Genomic DNA, 22,790 nt, shown 5'->3' with positions numbered 1-22,790 from the left:
AATATCGAAATTTAACTGGGAACTGGCAAAAAGATTTTGCATTGGTCTGTTAGATGTTACTGGAAAATAAAGAAGTTAATAGTTTAAATATTAATGATGTATATTAATTTCAAATACAACATAGCATCAAGCTGATGCTTTGGGAATGTAACTAGTCCGAGCATTGATGCTGCGAGATCATGAAATCATTAAATTCTTCAGCATGTGAATTGCCACGACAGAAGTTACATCTCAACAGCTAACTCCGGGCGGAAAGAATTTGCCATGGTGGTTTGGTTGACTGAAGGCTGAAAAGATATTTCCTTCAACCTTTCTAAAGGGAGAGAAAACAAAGATTGAAGGAAAAAAAAATTAGTCCCAAAGAGGAGAGAAAGAACATATATTTTGGGTTGTTAAAAGACATGATCCCCAAACACCCCAAGTTAGTTGAAACCCCTAATGTCTGCCTCAGGTGATGTTCTTTATGTTGCTCATTGAGATTAATTTTTTTACCATCCCAGTAAAATAAATACTCTGTTCCTGTAGAATAATTATGCGTGCTACAAGACATTGCTGAAGACTTAGGGAACAGTGAGGAGGAGTGAAGAATAAAGATCTAATTGAAAAAGTATGTTCAGCTGCAGCAATGTCACCTAGAACAATGAAAAGACTCCATCATTTTTAAAGAAATCAGTGATCACCTGGATTTAAAAGATTTGAACCCATACCTAATGTTCACCTCAAAGGGATAAAGATGAGACAGGGAAAAGCCTGCTTATTTTGCCCGAATCTGTATTTTTGTGTGTACGTGCTAAGACAAACTACACATAGATGAAAGAAACTTCTGTAAAAAACTACATTTCTGTTTCCTGCAGTTATCACATGACATTGCAGGAAGCAACCAGAGAATATCTGCAATACCGTATCTGCTGAGAAATGCAACTCGGAAAACTAAGTTGGCTGTTAACTAATCGTTTTCTGTGGTTTGACTCCCCAGAAAGGTTGAGAGAGGACCCTGCCCAAGGCCAGTTACACCTCACAGGAATGTTGTACTTGAAGCCCAACACCTGATCCCGTTTGGAAGTGCCTGTGGGCTGGCCATACCTCCTGGCACCTGAAGACCATGCATGTTACAGCTGCTTTCAAAAAACCAACAAAAATACTGTGCAACTGCACAAAATCTCCTCCAGCTTCCTTCAGGCCTTTAAATAAAGGGAAAGAAACCTCTTCCACCTGGATGGCACCACCAGCCTTAGCAGGGTGCACCTACTTCACATGCGGATCTCTACTGCTTTCTGTTGTTTCCGCACCAGGCTTTTTAGTTAATTTTTCCGGCTAGGACTTCTGCTCCCAAGGTGGCTCCCAGCACCTGTGTGCAGCAGCAGGCCAGCTGCTTTTGTGAGAACTTGATTGCCTCATGTCTCTGTTGAAGAGCCTTAGCAGGGCTATGAGGGTGACATATATCACTTTGGAAGCAGGGGCATTATTTTGGAAGAATTCTGCTTTCCAGAAATAATCAAAGGTAACTTTTTACATATGATGACATCATACAGTAGTTATGTTAGCTATGTGAATGCTTTTTGGAGGAAAAAACCCAATGGATTAGAGTAAACTCTGAATAGCCACATTTTCATTGCATGCTATCAGTTCTCAGTGCAAGTTACGCACTTCGTGCCTCTCCATGAACAGTAATTATTTGCCTTTTATAAACATTGCCTCTTATAATAAGTTTTTTTATGGGATAGCGACATACAATTGTTGGAAACAACCTCAGTGTGAAAAGATCTAAACTCTTAGTGAAATTTTATTCCTTTCTTCCTTGTATATGTGTATTTGAAGTTGCAGGCTTGCTGAGATTCAGAGAATGAAGGGTTTTACCTAAACTCAGGATTTAAATGAAAAATTGAGGGACTTGCTGCCCTGGACAGTGGCCGTGTAAGAGTTGCCCATGTGCCTGAAAGGCTGTTAGCTATTTACTCCTGTGTTCTGTAACTGTAGCATGCCGCAGCAGTGAATGTGCTTTGGCTCTCTTTTTTTTTTTTTTCCTTTACAAAGACAAGAGGAACTGTCAGTAAAGATCCTTCCCAGCTCAATAAAAGCTAAAGTATCTGAGCTGAGGCCCAGCAACCTATGAAGTTATTCAAATATATAATGAAGAAATTTGAAATATGTGTTTAGGAAATGAAGCAGAAGTAGTTTAGTGTTGAATTGTTGAATGTGGATGGTGTTTGTAGAATTTTAATTCGTATAGATACCTACTTAACTGAAATAAAAAGTTCACTTAAGCTAAATCCTTCTGTAGACCTCCTGGGGAAAAAAAGGCAGCTCTGAGCAGTATTATGCAAATGAGAGTGACAAGCACATAAGCTACAACTGCTATTTTACAAGCACATTGGTGTTTAGAAGGGAGATCATCTTGTCTTGGAGCTATGTACGCTTCAGTATCTTTGGAGAAACTAAATCATCTGAATTGTACCTTGAAATCTGGACTTTGGGGAGTGGCTAATTTAAGCATCTTAGTAATATTCAAAATGATTTTGCAGTATTCTATATCAGAATGTGGCTACAACAAATAGTTATATGACAGATTAATGTACAAAACTTTTACATGTGCATTGGGAAGCAGGAGAATTTCTTCTGGTTACCAGTCATAGTGCACATCTATGTATTAAATCTCAATCATAGAATCATAGAATGATTTAGGTTGGAAGGGTCCTTAAAGATCATCTGGTTCCAACCTTCCTGCCATGGGCCAGGATACCTTCAACTAGATTAGGTTGCTCAATAATCTCATTAGTTTAGTGCTTATAAGTGCTAATTGTTCTGCTACTTAAACTACCTGCCCACATGTAGGAGCATGTGCTCAGTGCATGAAATGTCTCACGGTAGCTATGCAGTTCTGGAGCGCAGGTTTGAAATCACCCAGTTTTCTATAGTGTAGATGCAGACTCAGAATGAAAGAACATAAGTTGTTGCTAGTTTGCAGTTCCAGACATGAGGGCCTGATTGTATGCAAATGTACAAAAAGAACAAGTAGTGCTTGAGCAAAATGGACAGCTCCATTTTTCAGCTGTCAGGTAGTATGGCTTGTATACTTTGGGCTATATATTTCTTGATGACAACAAAGAAATGAGTGCAAAGATTTTTTTTTTTTTTTTCTTTAAACTAAAGTTGTGTGAACTATGGAATTCTGCTTTGGGGGTCTAACTGCCTTGTGGATTTTTTTCTATGTAATTATTGTATGGAGAGAATGATTTAGCTAGGCATTTAATTGCAATACAAAGCTTACATTCTCTGTCTTATAAAGAAGAAATTACTTTACATCTTTTCCATAAAATGTTGTTGAAGGATTCGTATGGCCCTGTGTTGAGTAATTTGTGAATCTCACCCAGACGTTCCTATATTTAAAAATCTTAGAAGTACAGAAATGTAAAGTCATGTAATATAATAGGAAACAACTTTATTACAGTTTGAATTTCTTAGCACAATTCCTTACTCCCAATTCAAATTTCCTAATTAAAAATCCTCTGTTCAAGAATGCTTTGTTGAGAATTGTATTTTGGACTATAGAAGGCTGCTAGGATGAACAAAATGAAAAGATGCTAGCACAAAGGAAATGATGGTAAGAAATACTCAGTAAAGCATTCAATTTCTCCCCTCATTTTTCACAAGAAGAAAGTAGGAAGCTATGAATCACAGAACAAAGAAAGGAAAGAGTAAAGTCAAATTATTCTTTATTAAGTAAAATTGACAGATATATTACTCTCCTGTCTCCCTCTTCCATAGTGGTAGCTTTTTTCTGTGAGGAAATTATGTGGAAATCACTCCATTCAATATCTTCTCACCAAGGGAAACCTTAATATAGAAAAGGAAAACTGCCTTGTACAGTTTGATCTATGTCTTGGGCAATGATCACAATGCTGGCCTTTTTTGAAAAGAGACAGAGATGATTTCTATCTACTCTAGGCTAGATGCCTAGTAGGTAGGACCTGGATTCCCTCAGCAAAAGGATTCCCAAATGCTGAGACAAACATTTAGGAGTTTCTCTGCAGCCTCTGATGAGATTTTGAGAAAAATGCCCTTTGGAGAGGGACAGGATGTGTCTCTTGAGAAAGACGTGATATTTTATAGTCTAGCATTTTGGATCAAAAAATATTCCCTAGATGAATGAGTGAGATGGGGAACCTGTTTCATGGGTTTCCCATGTGCTATCGTGGCTATGACTAAAGAGAGAGAGAGAGAGAGAAGGGTAATGTTTGGATTAAATTCTATAGATTGTAAATATGCAGGCTAAATCCTATCCATTTACATGGCCATTTACTTTACAGTAATTTTACTTTTTGTGCTCATGTGCCCAGTGAGAAGGAGATCACAAACTTAATCACGGTGTCTTTTGAGGCCATAGCTTTTCACATCATAACCCCCCCACCCCAAAAAAGAGGGTGACCCTAACCATCATTCATTTCCATTGTTATACAGCAGCCTGCTCATAAGTCATCTGAAGCTGCAAGGAAGAAGGGCAATTATCTGTTTAACGCAGTTCTCTAAATTGCCGTGTCCGTAAGGCAAATAGTCATTCTGCATTTGAGTATCTGTTCCTGCTTTGGTGATTAGCCAGCAGACTTTGAGAAATTAATATTAGGAGTTTTAATTAGCAAACCTTTTGAACAACCACTTGACTAATCTGAATATCAAATAGAAACACTGGTAGGAGGAATTACTGATTAGTGAATATATGCAGGAAGCTGCAGACAGTTTATCTGTTAAGACATGCTGCCAAGATCGGTTTGGAAAAATGAAATATAAGGTGAATTGGAGGAGTCAACCTGTTGATATCATAAGATATTAAAAGTTGCAAGTCAACAAGGAAAGTCCAGGAGTCGGAGCAGGAGATGGGGGGAAAGGCAAGGGGTCAGAGAGGACCTGCTTTAACTTCAGATGCGTCATTTTGTCCTAGAAAGACAAAAAAGGTAATGCTTTCCTAATATCCAGAGAGCCGAACCACATTTCCCTGGAGCTGAATGAGGCCTAGGGGGAAAAATACTGATTCCTATATGTTAATTAAGGTGAAAGTTGGAGCTGACATTAAGGATAAATTTTGGGTGAGATCTCAGTATTTATGAAAAATGATAAAATAATTTTGGTGAAGATTGAACCTCACCTGAATTCTGTGAAGAGTATCTTGATTAATAATACAGAATACAAAAATATAAGGCAAATGATAGGTCTATCAGCAAGATAAGGATTAAGTCAAAATCCCAAAAAACTGGCAGAACACAACCACTAATTCTTATAGACATTTGGGAATGTGAAGATAGTGGAAGCTGGGTAAGGCAGATCTTGCATTCCTGGACATCTGTTAATCACTAGTCATCTAACTAACTAATAACTTAGCTGAATCATTCCTTTATTAAATAGTTGATGCGGTAAGTCAGAGACTGTTCAGATATCCCCAAGGACCTTATTAGTGTATATTTATATCTAATAAATTAGAAATTGTAATACAAATAGAGAGGCATAAAAACAAATCATACCTGTTAGCAGTTGTTTATTTCCCCATCCTAATCTCTGCTACATAAGAATCATGTGGCATTTCTATTTCCAAAGTCTGTTTCTGGATTTGACCTTTAGAGTGGACTGTTGCTAAGTTTAAAAAAAAAAAAAAAAAAAAAAAAGAAAAAGAAATCTTTCCTGGATTTCTGAGAGTTAGTCTATGCATGTTTCTTTTGTGCTCTGCAGGCCATATTAGTCACTGGAAAAGGTATCTCTTTTGGCTTTTATATAATCAGACTTTCCTTAACAATACCCTGCTTGTGTGGTGCAGATAGAGGTACCACATCTTACAATGTCCAGTTTAGTATGTGTGATGTGTGCCCTAGGCGTATAAATAACACCACAGGCTTCTGCAGAAATCTGATCAAGAGACTTGTCATAGCTGTGCAATTATGTTCCAATATTAAAAAAAAATCAGTAGAAACATCAGCATACTTAAAACTGCAGCTTACACATTCTATACATTTGACTTTCAGTACTTGTGTCGAGTTATACTTGCGTACTGCTGCCAAATGTTCTTCCAGACTATCAAAAAATAATGAATTAGTTTAAATATTAAGAATAGCTTTAGTCAGTGAAGAAGATTACTGAACAAAAAAACTGTTGGTCTTTCCATAAAATATTTCACCTTGAAAATGAATATTCTGAATCTCTGCTGAACAAATTTTAGTTACAACCAACCAGAATCTAGAGGCAGAAACAGAGGGTGTGGATGAAGAAAATTATTCTATGCAATTAACAAATCTTTTAAGTTAAAGTTTAGCTGAAATGTTACCTTCTTGGAACAAGCTCATTCCAATCAGTGGTTTTGTGAGATTTAGAAACCTGACCAGAAAACAAAACCCTTCCCTCTACAACTGCAAGCTCTTTTCCATAGTTTTTATTAACTCTACCTATTGTTATATAAAAGCTCATCATACAGCCATGCTCCAGACTTCTCATGAATCATCACCTAAGAACAAACACTTCTATGAAAAGTGAGTATCTTAACATATGGCAGATCAATGACTTCAAATTAATGTGTCCACTGTAAAGCAGTGGGAAAGAGTATGCCTCCCTTTGTCTCACCTGCTTGAACTTGCCTCTAAAAATCAGAGGAAATGGGTAGGAAAATCCTTCTGGGTGACAGTGCTGTTGAGTGACGAAAGAATAATACAGACTATGGATGCACCCTCTAAGCTAATTCTGGACATGTTCTTCTTTATGTTCTCAAACACAGGTCTTCATGAGTTAGGCCCCTGCTTTCACAGAGACTAGTTAAGTGTCATATTTCAAGCATTTGTTTTTTGTTTTTTTTTTATAATTTCTTAAATATTTGTGTTTTGCTCACATGGCATCCTTGTCTTTGTGTTCAGTAGCTTGAAAAAAAAAACCCCACTATGCTAGAGTTAATTTAGGAATTTGAATGCTTATTATGATATCCTGGATGTATACAGCATTCCTGGGAGTAAAAGGTCTTGGGGTCTTGAATTCCTATTGATTATGTCAGCTGGGAGGAATAATTTATGGTGATTCAAGTAATTAACTGCACCTTGTTAGACGTTTGAAGAGCTGGCTGTCACCAAATTAAGTGTAAGAATTTACTATCCCACATATGACTAGGACAGAGAAATACTTTGTGACTATTCTTAAAGCACACAAAGACAAAAAAGGAGCCTTCTGAATAGATAGTAGATTGTTGCTGTCACAAAACATAGATTGTTTGCATAAACTAACTGGAAGGATATATGGAAATTAAAATTCATTGTAACCTGGAAGTAATGAGCTAGTGCATGGTATTGAGGTAACAGAACGGAACAAACCCCCAGACAGGCTCAGAGGAGATGGAAAATGGAGATTGGATGCTGACAAACAGAGGAAAGAGATGCTCTCAAGAATCTGATGTGCTATATAAAGTAGTTGAGATCAACAATATACTCTTCATCTCTATTTTTGATATTATACAGGATGGAGAAAAAAAATCTTTTTTGGTGTAAGTTATATAACTCAGTACGTTATTAATTTGCACCTTCCTTGGTATTGTCCCATATAGACTTTCACTTGTAAATGTGGCAATGCACAGATCTTCCTTTTTGTTGCTCTGCTCATCTATGTATTGTTATTTCCTATATGCCACAGCCTTTCTGCAAGAGGATATCCTGGGATAGTGACCTCCAGCAGAAAGCCATAGGTTTGTAACTCAAGAAGAGCCTTTTACCATCCCATCAGATGCCCCAGGACTTCATCAAGTAGTAGCTGCACTTTGCCACAGCAGATGCATTTGATCACTCTTAAACTGCAAAAGGAAGAACATAGTCCAGTCATGGGGTGTAAGTGAAGAACTGTGTTGCCAAATAGAAGTATCTGAAGGAAGAACAAATTTTATGCAAATTACTAAAGAGATAGCATAGACTGCATATCTTGTTTAGTATTACATGCATAGCATTAGTTTAATACTAATTGTGTCTGGAAAATTCATGGTTGTTCATCAGGTTTATCAGAGAATAATGCTGTGATAACGACTCCAAGGATTCCAGCCTGTATTTTAGAGCTAAAATGAGATGCAGGAAAATAATTGTATGTGTAGATTATCTGGTTCTCTTATTTTAATTGCAAAACCATCCATATTAAGCAGTTGGCACTGCTCTACTTCTGTAGCTATGTTCCCACACAGCTAAACTGGACAGAGAATGTACTGGTCTTTGTTGGGTATTCCAGATACAAACATTCCTGGTGTAGTTTTGCTTAATCTATATAGTTTAACAAGAATAAGCAAAGCCTGAGAAACCCCAAGCAAAAAATATGGATCAAATATCCTTTTCTGTCTTAAACATAAAGTTTTCTGCAGATTCAAAGAAAGTGTATGTATTGTGCAGAATCCAGGAATGTTTAAAAACTTGTATCTAGGAGAACTTACATTTTAGTATGTTCTATATTGTGTTCTGTTGTCATCATACGTCACTGAAACACAAACTAAAAGCTGTGTATGAGAAAGAACGTGAAAAAGCTAAGTTTTTCTCTTTTAGGGTTTTACAACTTTTTTATTTTACATGAATTGTATTATTAAAGCAAATATTCCTTTTTAAAGTAATGTAACGGAAACATCAGAGACTACAATCGGTGAACTTATTCTGGAAACTTTACTTTAAAACTATCACCAAATAGCCAAGACAAACTCAATTTCCTGGAAGCAGAGAAAAAAATTAAGCCAAGATTGAAATGGAAGTTCTAGTATAATGACCAATGGCCACCAAATAAAAAGCAGTAGAAGATTTACACATGCAATTGGTTACATGTGCCACATATTCTGTTTCTGTTAAGGTATGAAAAACAGTTTACTTGATGTCACACAGAAGAGCCACTCCTCTCAAGATCCAGTGGTCTGGAGACACTACTGTCCTTAAATAGATCACTGTAATATAGGTCAGATCTGTCCTCTTGGGCTTCTTGTAAAGAGGACAAACATAGAGCTTGGGATCCTTAGGACTGGTTGTATTAACAGCAAATATATGCACCACAGGCAGCTGGACAAAAAGAAGCTTTGGTGTAGATTCAGTGAGTTTGCTATTTCGTCTGTCCCAGCCTGCGCCTTCCAAGTATAGCCCATAGATATATACTCCTTCCTATATGGAGAGTAAGCAGATACATCACACAAAATAAAATGTTTTGTAAAATGAGTAATTGGCTTAAACCATTAAAAAGAATATATGTTTTATAGCAAAAAATATCTGACAGTGAATCTTTTTGAACTATTTAATTTTAAAGTATCATATAATCCTTTCTCAGAATATAACACTACTGAAATGGATGGCAATAAAAGTTGTTTAATAAAGCCCATACACCACACAATTTGATCTAAAGGTTACTATAAATTCCAAAAATCAAGAGGTGGTAGAGTGAAATGGTTCTTTTATTAAAATAGTTTTGTAACTGTAAAATAAAAAAATTAAAATCTCCATCCTTTTTGCTATTTATCCTCTATGCTGAGCAAAACCAGTGAGGTGAAGACTATAATAACTTTTTTCTCTAGCAATTCAAAATGATGGAATGATACACAATATAAATTAAATAATAAAATTAATACTGAAACATCTTTGTATATCATACATACAGAAGGAGGTGCTGTGATTTCTTCTTTGTTTTGCTTTAGCACTTCGTTATGTATTGTAACTGTATCTAAAGCCCAGCCTTTGTGTGCTCGAGTTGCTTCTTGTCTCATTGCTGTCAGGAATCCTTGAGAGATATATATCACACATGACAAAAAAAATCTTGTTTGATTATTTATCTGCATGGTTCTGCACTGAATGTTATAGACAGATATTCAGAGTTTTATTGAAAATGAGCATCTTGAGTAATGATAGCAAACTTTGCTTTGGGGCCAAAATAGGAACAAATAACGAAAGTGGCATAGAATGCATTACACTGAGAAAGATATTTTAAAATGGCACATAAAATAATACACTTTTTTTTTTTATACTGAATTAGTCGGTTAACAAATGTTTGCTCAGGATACTGATTTACAAATTATCATTAGGCAATCAACTACAGGATCCATGGTAGATTTGTATTTCAAGAGGAATTTGAAGGCAGACAAGATATCAATTATGTGAGCTGATATTTATGTAAAGGCAACTGAGGAAAAGGCAATTTTTATTTTAAATGAAAGAAATAGAAAAATAAAATAGATTTCACTGATGGAAAACAGAAAATGTGTGTCTGAATGTGTTGACAAAAATAACTGTGTGAGTGTGGGGAATCCAGACAAGGCAGTGCCTACAAAGGATGAAAAATTTATTTTTTTGTTAGGGAAGAAAAGGGAGTCCTAGACAGAAATGAAGGTAGATGACACAATCAAGCAGCAAGATAGGTGATATTTTGAGTATTGTTTTGAACAGACTTTACAGAGGATTGCAATAAAAAAGGTTTGAGAGGTAAAGGTCTAAATAGTATAAGCACAAGATGACAAATAACTGGGCAGCAAAGAGGTTTGGATGTTTTATTAAGGAAAAGCCTGCAAAAATGAAACATTTCTAGCAAATACCTGGTTGTTTCTGTATGTCTCAGAAGATGACAATGCAGTCACCAAAAAAACAATAGCTGCTATTTTATGCTACCAGATGAGCTACTTGGAGTTCTCAGAAAGAGAGTGAGGCAAAAAGAGAAAAGTTAACAATAGAGAACTGCATACTTAAAGAGTGATTACTGTAAAGACTTAAAGATTAAATGGCATCAGTTCCTTCTTGATACGGCATAAAGGAAAAGACTAGCATTTTGTGGGCTGTCAAGTATCTACAAGGAGGTGAAACCACCAACTGAAATACTGACAAGCCAGGAGGAAATTGTGAAAGTACATGGGCATGCAGTAGAAGACAGCACTTCAAGATTTAAGAAGTGGCTTAACATGCTAATTAGGACAAAGCCAATTAGAAGCTAAGATGTTTGTCACAGCTATAATATTCATATGTGATGTAAATAAAATTAATGTAGTACTTGAACATGTATTCAATTCACAAATACTATATGTTGTGATAAAAAATAAAACAGTGTGATCTAGGCTTCTAAATTTTCTAAAAATTAATTATATCTCTATAATAGGATATTTGGTTTTTCATAAGCCTGTTCACTTAAGTGTCAGGTCTACTGAATGGAATATCACACCACCACTAACATACATTCTCACTTAATAATGGTAATTTATAGGAGACAAACACTGATAATTGCTAAAAAATCACAATTGTTTAAATACAGTTATTGGTGATACTTTATAATACTATAAATGTATTTTTTTCACTAAACTGGTAAAATACATTCCTCATGTTTTATCATTATAATGTATTTGCCAATGCTATGATAGTTTTAGAGCTTGATTCACCAGTGCAATCAGTCTAGATTTTCCTCCAATGGCAGCACAGCATACTCCAATTTCTGATTTGCCTCACACCAGGCAATTTTTAAACTTTACTGTACAATTTGATTTACTCAGAATTTCCTGGTGAGCAGTATTATGAATACAGTAACTACACTTACTTCACCCCTAGCCATAGCACACCTTTTGTGTTGAGCAGACTTCTTTCTCCATCTACAGGACTATTTTTTTGGAACACAGTGGTTAAAGCAATCACCAAGTTCAAGACCATCTTGAGGTTGGTTTGCTATTAGGCTAAATGTTTTCTTTGGTCAAAATAATCTGGTTCCTTATCTCTTTTCTTCCACCATCATAAGGTGGATGCTTAGTGAAATAATATTACAACAGGTAAAATGGCACATAGATCCTTTCCCGTCTATGTTCTTCCAGATTCTGGCAATTTGGAGCTTAGGTACATCCTAACTTGAACGTTAAGTTTGGACAGTCATGTTTATTGCTCCCGTTGGGCCTGTTTCCCATGACTTTATCTAGTATCTTTTTTTTAATCAATTTATGATCTTGGCTTCTATGACATATTCTGACAGTGATTAAAACATTTTTTCTAGGTGTAATATTAAATTATATATTAGATATGTAGTAAAAAACATTAAATTATGATTAAATACAGTATTACTCAAGTCCTTTCAGTACCCTTACCTTGTGGATTAAAGAATCCAGTCATCCAAAACACATTTGGTCTTCCTTCATATATCCAAGTAGAGAATTGATTATTTCTTTCCAAAAGTTCAGTAAACCAGAAGCCAAGTGTTGAAGAATCCCAAGATACTCTTTTCCATACTTGAGGAATTCGAGCATCATACATATTATCCAGTGCATCTCTCAAATTCTGAAGGAATGGAATTATAATATATTAACTAAAGCAATCAAGGTAATAATTTAAAATAGAGTATTCCATATGTAGTAAATATGCTTTTACTTGCCTCACTCATAACAATAGTTCCTTCTATGGCTAATTTAAGATCATTCAAACTGTTGCGGAGTATTGTGATCACCTTTTGCATTCGGTCAATTTCTTGCTGAAGAAAAATATTCATAGAGTTAAGTTGTCCCATTTTAATTAAACGAGCTTTTACCTAAAATATAGGAGCGCAGAAGAAGGAATTTAGTTAAATCTGAAATGTTGAAATACTGTTGTCATATATGACATCTTAACTTTCTTGTGTTCAGAAAAGTAAATAGTAGACTTGTACTTCACATTACCCAACTAACATTTATCTCCTTAAAACTGCTGCAGGTTTGTTTGTTTAGTTTTTTTGTCTGATACTACCCAATTATTTATGATTTTGCTAGAATTCACCCAGAAGTCCCAGGAGACTGCTGTCACAAAAAGTCAAGACTGATTTTTTTCTGTGTTTTCACGTTGCAGCTTTGGAAGTCCGAGCATAGTCTCCATGACATATCTCCATGATTGTTAGATGTCTTGATTTTAAATAAAAAAGCCTCGTATCAATTCACACTGATAGCGATAAAGATGTTAGTTCCTTGCTTGAATCTGCTACAACCTACGATCTTTCTTTTCAGTTCAGAGTTTCTTTTTTGGAATGTCTTATGTGAAAACTCAACAGAGAGAACAGTAAGAAAACAACTATGATTAGCTTGCCTCATGGGGTATGTAATCTGGAGGAATTTTCTCTAGCATCTCTTCAGCTAAACGATAAACAATTGCTTCACGAGTTTCTCCGAGTCCTGCACCACTTTCTTTAGGCTGAATGTTGGTAATAGTATCTAGAACATCAGCTGCTGTATTACTTTGGTATCTGAGAGGGTAAGAAATATGATACAAATTACATGGTTTTTTTAATAGTTAAAAGGATACTTTGTAGAACATGCAACCTGAAAGTTGAGAAAAAACATACCATGTCACCAGGTTAAATCAAAAATCCCCACATTGTTTTCCTTTGCATCCTGCACCAAGCTGAACACACTGATAGCGAATAATGTGGTTTTCCATGGTTGTAAAGAATATGAACTTCCTTCTGCACACCCTGTTATACATTTGCTGGTTTTCTAATTCAGGGATAAGAAGGAGTTCCGCAGGCTGCTTTTCAACTTTTGAGAATGTGAGGTGGCAGAAAAACCTGTCATATGATTTCTAGGGATTCTAAGGAAAGGGAAGAAAATGGCATATGCCTGAACTTCTAAACAGCTATTTGCTTGGAAAAAGCAACAGAAGTTTTCTAACAAGGAAGAATATTTCCTTCACTTAGTTACGTCTTAAAAATGGAATGCAGAAGAAGGAAAAGGTGGAGGCATAACTCTGCAAGCTGCCCCTTTATTAAATAGTAATTTCATTCTGCCTTGAGGTATTTCAGGATTAATGATAAAAGCTGCTAGATTTACAACGTTGGAGATTAAAACCTTCTATTCCATAGTACAGCATGGGCAGTGCTAATATAAATTTATGTTCTGAGTCAATACAAAACGGTGAATTAAATTCTTGTGGCAGTTGATGGTAAAAGATCATAGACCACGTCAGTCCTTCAACACAACCAGAATCATAGGAGTACTTTTGTTATAATGCTATCTAGTGGCATAGAGATACCAGCGGCAGTAAGAAAGAAAACATAACAGTATATGTGTTGGTACTGCAGTGCTGGCATTACCTACTTTTACCTTATGGAATCATCTACATGAGAAACATACAGCCTGAGTCTGACTCAGGACATAGATTTGTACTGACTGAAAGCATAATTTTGCATGTCAGTTTTACTCTTCAACCTGCATATGACACCCGTCTCCTTCCATTACTTTGTCATACATAATTATATAAGAAATGAAACCAAGGATTGTAGCACAGGAAAAAAGACATGAAGTCCTAAAGCATCTAAGGTAGGATGGAGGTAGTATTATAAGACTACAGAAGCTAGATACTGCAGCATTTCAACAAACTGTTTGTGAATGCAATTATAAAAACTATAAATCAGAAAAACAGAAGGAATCCTACTGGCAGTTTGCTTCTCAGAGGATATGATTTTTCTTCTGAATGTAGGAATAGTGAGAATTTTGTCTGGCAAAACTCTCAAGCTTTTTTCCATTTATGGCCCTATTTAAAGAATGATAGATTTATCCATAACCACATTTGAACAGAAAAGTTGGATAAAATCAAATTTCTCTTGGACCATGGCTTCATTCCTAATTTGGATGACATACTAGGGGTTGTAACCCTTACTCTGGGTCTCACTGACCTAACAACTAGTGATAAAAAGGGATGTGAACCTTCCTCTTCACACTGCAGGTACTGTTATTGCAATACTGCAGTCAGATTTTTCTATGTGGAAGGAATATGTCCGATGATTACTACACCAATTAAATTATAAAATATTACAGAATTGTAAAAATGAATGGTCTTCCCCTAAATCTAAACAAAGATAGAAACAATTTTAAAAAGATGACAATATGCAAACCTTGGGGAAAAGCAGAGAACAGTTTTTGAAAAATAACCTCAAAGGAGAAGAATCAAAGGTAAGTAATATTCCTTTTTTCAGTGACACAAGCTAAGAATCTTGTGGATAAGAGAAATGGTCATCTGAATCTTGTATAAAGAAGCAAACATGAACAGCAATAGCAGTTTGAACAGGAAGACTTTTATTGTAGATAGAAATAGAGAAGACAAACAGATGCATCTCAATGCATACCTAATTAAAAATAATATTCCAGTGTGGAAATGAGGAGAAAATAGAAACAAGAAATTTCATTCACGTAACAGTAGGACACAGTGAACTTAAAAGACACTCCAAAACAAAACTTTTCTGGGCTTTGGAAAACCTGATTTTCCTTTACATTGCAAATAAAATGTTGAAGTACAGAGGCAAATAATAATGAAAAAAAAGATTGCATGGGTTTGTAGAGGAAGTACCATGTTCCTAGGAAGGAAATCAGATATACACGATGGGATGTCCCTGATCACATGTGGACATCTAAGTGTAGATGTCTACATGACAGCTGTTTGTCTAGATTGTCCTTATAGGTAATGCAAAGCAGCACGATTCAGCTCACGTATTTTAGATGTCTGCTTTGGGATCAGAGGAATTACACTTTACAAGGATCTATTTTTCTCTATTACAGTAAAGGAAATCTTGGGTAACCATAAAGGAAGCTAAAGCAGCATTAAATGAATCTCATTTACAGTGCCAATTTTGCCTAAAAGTGGGTATGTAAGATAAAGCACTTTATATTGTTTTTCCCTGAAGCAGTATTGCAAAGTAAATTGTGTTATAAGAAGAAAAAAAAGAAGGAATCTTCTATGGATTTTGATTTACTCAAGAAAGGATATTGTCTTAGAGAGTTTGTATTCAACAGCCTATCATAGTTTGGTAGCTGGTGTCTCCACCATCAGGAATTTTCTGTACTGGAAGTTAAAAGTAAGAACAAATGCAGTTTGACAGAAACATTACCTCAGCTTTGTGTAGAAAACAGCAATATCTGTTGCAACATGGTATTCAAAACTTCACATTCACCAAGGGACAATTGGAGATTCTGCTTTGTCTTCAGCTGTTTAATAACAGCATGCAGTAATTTTACAAAAATTCGGTTAGATTTAAGGCTTCCGTATGGAACCAACTGGAGAAAGGATTTTCACAGAAGATTATCAGAATATTCCTTGCCTGCTCAGGTACCTGTTAACTATGTTGCCTTTGCAGAGCCTATGGTTTACACAGCAAGTTAAAATCAGTAACAATGACTTCAGGTGTTAATCCCAAGTGGATGAAAATATTGACATTCAGTGAAGTCCTACAGTTGGAACCAATGGATTGAGCTTTTCGCTGAACTGGAAAACTATCCCACTAAACCAATGGGAGATAAGGTCTTTCTTATCCTCATCAGGAGTAACATTGAGAGGTCCTGGCTGTCTCAGGGTTCCAATTCCAGCAGTTAGCCTTCTGCATATTCTGAGATGACTGGATAGGATATTTTTAAGGAGAATTTGAACACAACTTTTTATGGGATCCATTTGGTCTGTGTGTGAAAGGTGAAATTCAGACAGACAGTACATGTGCATAGTTGCCTATAAGAGACTCTGATAATACACGGAAAAAAGCATGAAGCTGTTGATCATTTTCCTCGAACTCTAAAGAAATACCTACAAAGGAAAATCTCCAGAAAAAGGACTAAAGTAGCAGGAATATGTAGTAAGTGGAAGAAAAACTCCGTACTAGGGAGAAATGAAGGAGCTGTTCCTACTCACTAAAGCTCCCCCAATGCTGTTAAGTCTCAAATTTCCTCCTATAAATTAGCCCTCCTACAAGCCTAATTTTGGATCCGAAGCATGTCTTTCTTTAGGACTTTGTTTAGTTCTCTGTTAACTCTTGGCTCTTTAATCAATTCTGGAAGGGAGGTCTTGCAGGTATCAGAGAATGACTTGAAACAGAATGTACTCTTAGATTCTTTTCTTCAGAAGTATATATTCACAATGGTAGGTGCTAGACAGAGTTGATGATAAAACTGTGTACTGTTCTCACAGCATGCTTAGAGTACTGGGCTTTCGATATGGCATCAGCCTCTCAAATTTGAGACTGAAAAATTGTGGGAAATGTTTTTTTCAAAAATGTTAGAAGATATTAGGTTTCCACAGCAGTTGGGCATTTGAATACCATTTGTTTTATTTAAAAATACAAAAAGCTGTGTTAAGAAACAATGAATGTGGGCATAATGAAAATGCAGTAATTCATGGCAGAATTATTAAGAATTTCAGTGAAAAAAATATGATGATGATTCATATCCTTTCAGAGGACATAAAACATTAGAAGGAAATACAAGCCAAGCTGTACACACATTATTTGGAATGAAAAAGTGAATTAAGTCAAAGATAAAATTTTATATGGAGTTGGTACTTGGTGAGGTTGAAAAACCTCTTTTAAATAATGGGAATGGCAGGACTGATGGCAACAAAAGATTGTAGTTACATCCAAAGGCATGCTGCAAATGATTCTCTGAATTGTTAGTTGGTATAACAAGTGTGCACAAAAGAAAAAAAAATAGTACTTGGAACAGAACTGTATAGAACCTTGTATCAAGTGTTCATATAAAAGTTTTATAATGCTTTCAAATTTAAGAAAAAATTCTAAAACCATGAGGACTAAGTAATAAGAATTCTGCTTTAAAAGAACATGTAGAACATATCTGAGGATACTGCATTCATAATAACGTACATACACATCAAATGTTCCAATTCAATAGTGAAATTCCCATGAATCCTAGATTTCCTATGAAAAATATACTTTACTTAAGCATTTCACAGGGATTTGTTTCCAAACACCGAAAGAAAGGGTCTTTGTTTTCAATATGTTGAGGCCTACTTACGTAATGTCAGCATTAGGATGGAGACCAAAGACATCTGCGCTGTCCATGGCAGGGAGTGATTGGATATATTCAAAATACTGTTCCAGGGTTTTGCACACTGGAATTTTATATCCAGTATGAAAACAGAAAGTGCTGTCAAACATCTTTTCATTAAACCATACCTGTGAAAAATCCAGAGGGGGAAAAAACCCACAATTACTTTGCTACTTAGAGTTTTTTTAATCTCATTTTTATTCTTGGAGAATTAGTGTTCTTGTTTTAGCTACTACATCTAATTTTACTTGAATACACAAGTAAATCATTAAAAGCTATGCCTTCTAAGTTTGAGTTCTAGCTAAGTATTTTTAATAGTTTCTGCTCCTCACTAAAGAGAAACGAAGGGGAAGAACTTCACTGCCAAAGAATGATGTTTTGAAAAATTCATTCTACTCTGAAGAGTCTTATAAGCTGGTGAAGAAGTGCATATTCAGCAGAAAGAAGGTCTTCTGATTTCTGTATTGCATCTGCCAATAAAAATGACAAATAACTGTATTTTCAAGGTCTCTCACCCTTGCAAAGCAATTAAGAAGACGTTTATCAAAGTCATCTGTGACTCGGCCTCCATATTGTACTTCTCCAATCATGTAACGTACTGTATTCCATGATATCCCCTGGATGCAAGTAAAGTAAATAAAAGACTGTAGTTATAACTTGTAAGAAGAAGGTATCCAGCCTGTAATTTTGATATCATCAGAAGCTTATAAGGCTCTGAAATCTAAGCTGAAAAGATCATTGTTGCAAGAAAAAACACAATACTTGATTTCTATTGTATTTTCTGAGCTCAGCTCTATAATTTTGTAGTAGAATTGAGCTTGATCCTGCTATTAGAAATACACCTCATTATTTCTTGTGTGACCTGAAATCCCACTCAGCTGCTACTGCCTCTCCTCTTTCTTTTTTTTTTTTCCTTTCTTTCCCCCAGTTTCTCATCTTGTTCTATTGACAAAGTGCTGCTTTGCAAGGAATGGTTATACTATTACATTACTCCCTGACAAATAGTAGATGACCAAATGGCAGCCATTGAGAAGTTTGATTGGCTCTGTCAAACTCTGTAAATATTTTAGCTCCCTTTCCAAAACAGGTATTCTATAGACCTGTTAATATTTTAGATATGGTACTGAAAAAAACAAGATCAAATTCTGAAGTCCTTAACTATTACATATTTTTACATGGATGATAGCACACAAAATATTTCAGCTTGACTGTCTTACAGAGAATCTGCAACTTTGATCATTAGAAGCTGCACTAAAGAATAATAATGAATAAACTATTATAAATAGTAACATGAATAAAAAAAGTTACAGATGCTGTACAAAGCAATTAAATATACTGTATGTAAATTTTAGTATTCACCTTCTTGATGTCACATTCATCCAGGTGATTTTGTATAAACTGAACACTGGCTGTAAAGTCTGATGAGTTAAATTCATAGGGTATATTCCAACCCAAAGGCCCAAACTTGCGTCGTTCCTTAGCAATAAAATTAAAACCAAATTTGTTTATGAAACAATATATAATTTTGTTTCATTACTAAAGTTCAATAATAATAATAATACACATCAGTAAAAAACAAAGTTTATTATTAAGTTACAGCATGAGGGATAAATATTTATAGAAAAAGCAACAGGATCATTTATTGCTAACTTACTAATCAATGTATCAGTCATAGGTTTGAAACTTCTCAGGTCTGTGTGGATGATCAGATTTTTATATTAAGTAATTAATTTAAAGAATTACAGAGTACCTGCATTTTCAGCACACTTAATTCTGTGTTCTACAGTTTTTAATTTTTTTCTACATATACTGTCTACTAACGATAGTACGATAGTTTCAATTTTTCAAGCTCCTGTATTAATGCTCTGTTACCCAAAGGCTTCTAGGTTTCCCCTTTTGTCCTACTGTTTCACTGCACTGTTTTAATATAAGTTTTCTAAAATTCACAACTTTATTATAAGGCTGCTACCACTACGTTATTCAAATTTGTTACTGCATACATATTTGAAAATAAAATTACAACACTTGCGGGAACAGAAAAATAGTTGACTATAAGAGAATATAATCTGCAGCCCAAACATTTTAAACATCTAACCCTATTAGATTTCTCACAACTTTATTTTAACCACCTTGGTTACATCACCATTTTTTCAGAATGTAGAATAAATTAATCCAAGAAGAATTAAATTGCTGAATAGTGCTGAAATTTATTAAATCAATAAAAAGTGTAATACTGACATTCTAAAATTAACTAAGTAATAACATATGTATTAGAGTTTAAGTTACCACATCAACAATGACTGACAGTCTTTGACATCTAGTTAAGTAACATTTAGGTACCTTAGCAACAATATTTAAAAATAACTAGAACTGAAGAAAAACTTTTATGTTTTTCAAAATCAGGTATTCTTTATAAGCAGATGAGACAGCATTAACCAATAATAACCCTGCAGAAAGGTATAATGATTTTCTGCCAAATTCTCTGAATTACTTCTTAAGCTATATTTATCATAGCAATCTTGTCACCAAAGAATATTAGGAATTGGTCAGTTTAAAGGCAGGGCAATGTATATATTGCTTGCTGATTGGCAATACAGAAATAAATTTTCTGAACAGATGAATAGCTATAATATTTTTAAAAAGTACTGATGGCTGAATAAGTTTAGGTCTTTTAGTTCCACAAGAGCAGTATAATTCTGAGGCAGTACACAGAACAACTTTCTCACTGTTTATAAAAAGGTAGAAGGAGGAAAATAATGCAGAGCACTGTATTTTAACAGGGACCTCAACAAATTGTGTTTCTCTTTCACCATCTTTGCTACACTGAAAATATAAGCAGCACAATAGAGCCTAATGCTTAAATAGCATTTTAGAACTATTTTGAGATCCTTGCTGCAAAGAAGGTATATTCAGAGCGCGCAAAACGTTGGTATTTATTGTGATCTCAAAACTTGCATATCTTTAAAGTACAAAGTATAACTATTGTGCTCACATTGGAATTAATGTAGAAAACACACTGACACAGATAAAAATAAGGTAAACCCAAGACATTAAGTAATAGAATTTTATTTAATTTTAGCCATCTAGAAAGTACACAGCTACTCTAAACTAGGAATCTGGATTGCCTTTAAAATAAGTGGACAGAAAGAGTGATATATATCCAGAAAATTATTCACTCCTTTATAAAGAGACAGCTAAGACTGATAAGATTATTTTCTTTTTTGAGGTGCTTATCTATTTCTATTGACTACAGAGAGAGCTTTTTTCCTTCCACTGAATTACTAACTTTTGGACAGCTAAAATTAGATGAGAAAAATCCTCATTCTAAATGCCTATAGTATGAAAATTGTGTGAAGTTTATAAAACAATTAAGAGAATAAAGAACCTTGAAATACAGATTACAGAAATTAAAACTTCAGCCCTGCAACATGATGCTAAATAATCAGTAATATTATATAACATATAACATATATATAATATATATAATATAATATTATATAACATATACTATTACTAACACTAATAAATATCAGAATGTCTAGTATCAGGAATCTCTGTTAAAGTGTCTCCATATATTATAACACTATTTTCAGACCTTATAAGAAATACCTGAACAGTAGAATGCAGGAAAGCTACAGTGTAAAGCAAAGGCTTCCACATAGGCATATTGCTAACATCTAACAGATCCTGATTAATTCCAGAAAATGTTCTCTTCAAACTGGCACGTACACCTTGGGGAGGTTCATTTGTGAACTTTATAGCAATCTGTCATGTGAAAAAGATAAAGCAATTGGATTTGTTTACTGAACAAAACCAGCAACATAAAAACATGTCACAGCTATTAGTTATAAATAAATTAAGAAAATGTAAATATTTGAAGAATTGTAGATACAAAGTTGCTATGTAGTTTTACTATAAACTGCATAAAAGTACATATTAGATTAGGCCACAAAACTCTGTAATATACATTACTTTAAGATTTTTAACATAGATCTTCAGTTTATATTGGTCGGAACCATCACTGACACTTGTCCACAGATCTAAGAATTTTCATCAGCAACCTAGAAGCAATTGTCATGCTTTTCAGAAGGCATCATGTCTCTATCCCTAATTCAATGACTGAATGATAGAAGAGAATTATCCAGAGTAGATGACAAGAACTCTGTTGTATTTCTGGTCCCAGGACTTCACAGTAAATACAAAGAAATCTCACCTCAGATGAGATCTTTGTGTTCACAGTGGCTACTCTGGCTATGTCTGCAGCAGTAAATTAGATTCACCTGAGAATCTCCCTGGGCACTCTGGTCAGCAGGCATGGAATCCACATTAGTGGTAGTAAACTGCCATAGCCCCTTAGAATACAGCCCCTTAGAGTTTTATGCAAACTGCCTAATGGGAATAGTTGCTACAAAATTTTAGTTGTAAAACCATGCCTGCAAATTATTTGAAAGAGTGCTAGTCAGCACAGGTTTTCACATCAGAGAATGTTGTAACTACTTGCCCTATGGACTATTGCATTCCAGTGCTGGCTAATGTTTGTGGGCACACTTGAATCTATTAGTTCAGACTGGCCTTACCAGAATCTGTATTCCTTGAGACACTTTCAAATGCTAGAGGAACTCAAATAAAAAAGTATTTTTGTGCTCCAACAGTAAGTACTTGTCTGGCTGGCTTGGGTAACATGGCAGCATGCATTGAAAGGATAGTAAATGCCAGGCTGCCCACAGGCTGAATGCAAGCATGGCTCTGAACTGTTTCTACTTGTGAGAGACACTCTAATGGAAGATACTGATGCACATGTACTTCACCTGGCAGTTTTACTATCTCCGTACTTGTGGTAAAGAACGTAAATTATTTTTAAGGAATTACTTTTCAACTTCAGTCTCACAACCTTATTTCTGGGCTGCAGAGCCCAGGCAAGCTGTCTCAGAGATGAGCTCCAGCCTTCTGCAGGGACCTATCTGCACATGAACACACTAGAGTGTTGGACTGAATGGGAACATTTGCTAACCAGTCTTTC

At 35.1% G+C, this 22,790-nt stretch overlaps 1 protein-coding gene across 1 annotated transcript in view; it reads right to left on the bottom strand.

Annotated features, from left to right (window-relative positions):
• Positions 1-8,846: 8,846 nt before the first annotated feature.
• The window catches only part of DNAH8 (dynein axonemal heavy chain 8), a gene marked incomplete at its 3' end in the record, with an annotated part of 134,656 nt that continues 120,712 nt past the window's right edge, over positions 8,847-22,790 (bottom strand). The window contains exons 81-89 of the mRNA XM_081998590.1: positions 21,380-21,535; positions 19,130-19,246; positions 18,286-18,387; positions 17,738-17,898; positions 13,038-13,194; positions 12,358-12,510; positions 12,074-12,263; positions 9,623-9,744; positions 8,847-9,134 (exon numbers count right to left, since the gene is read on the bottom strand). Coding sequence (XP_081854716.1) covers positions 8,847-9,134; positions 9,623-9,744; positions 12,074-12,263; positions 12,358-12,510; positions 13,038-13,194; positions 17,738-17,898; positions 18,286-18,387; positions 19,130-19,246; positions 21,380-21,535 — 1,446 coding nt within the window. The remainder of the gene's footprint in view (positions 9,135-9,622; positions 9,745-12,073; positions 12,264-12,357; positions 12,511-13,037; positions 13,195-17,737; positions 17,899-18,285; positions 18,388-19,129; positions 19,247-21,379; positions 21,536-22,790) is intronic.

The sequence above is a fragment of the Phaethon aethereus genome (genome assembly GCF_964289735.1).
Source record: "Phaethon aethereus genome assembly, chromosome: 3".
Classification (NCBI taxonomy): Eukaryota; Metazoa; Chordata; class Aves; order Phaethontiformes; family Phaethontidae; genus Phaethon; species Phaethon aethereus.
The sequence above is the reverse complement of the archived record's forward strand: the minus strand, read 5'-3'. Positions and strand labels throughout refer to the sequence as shown.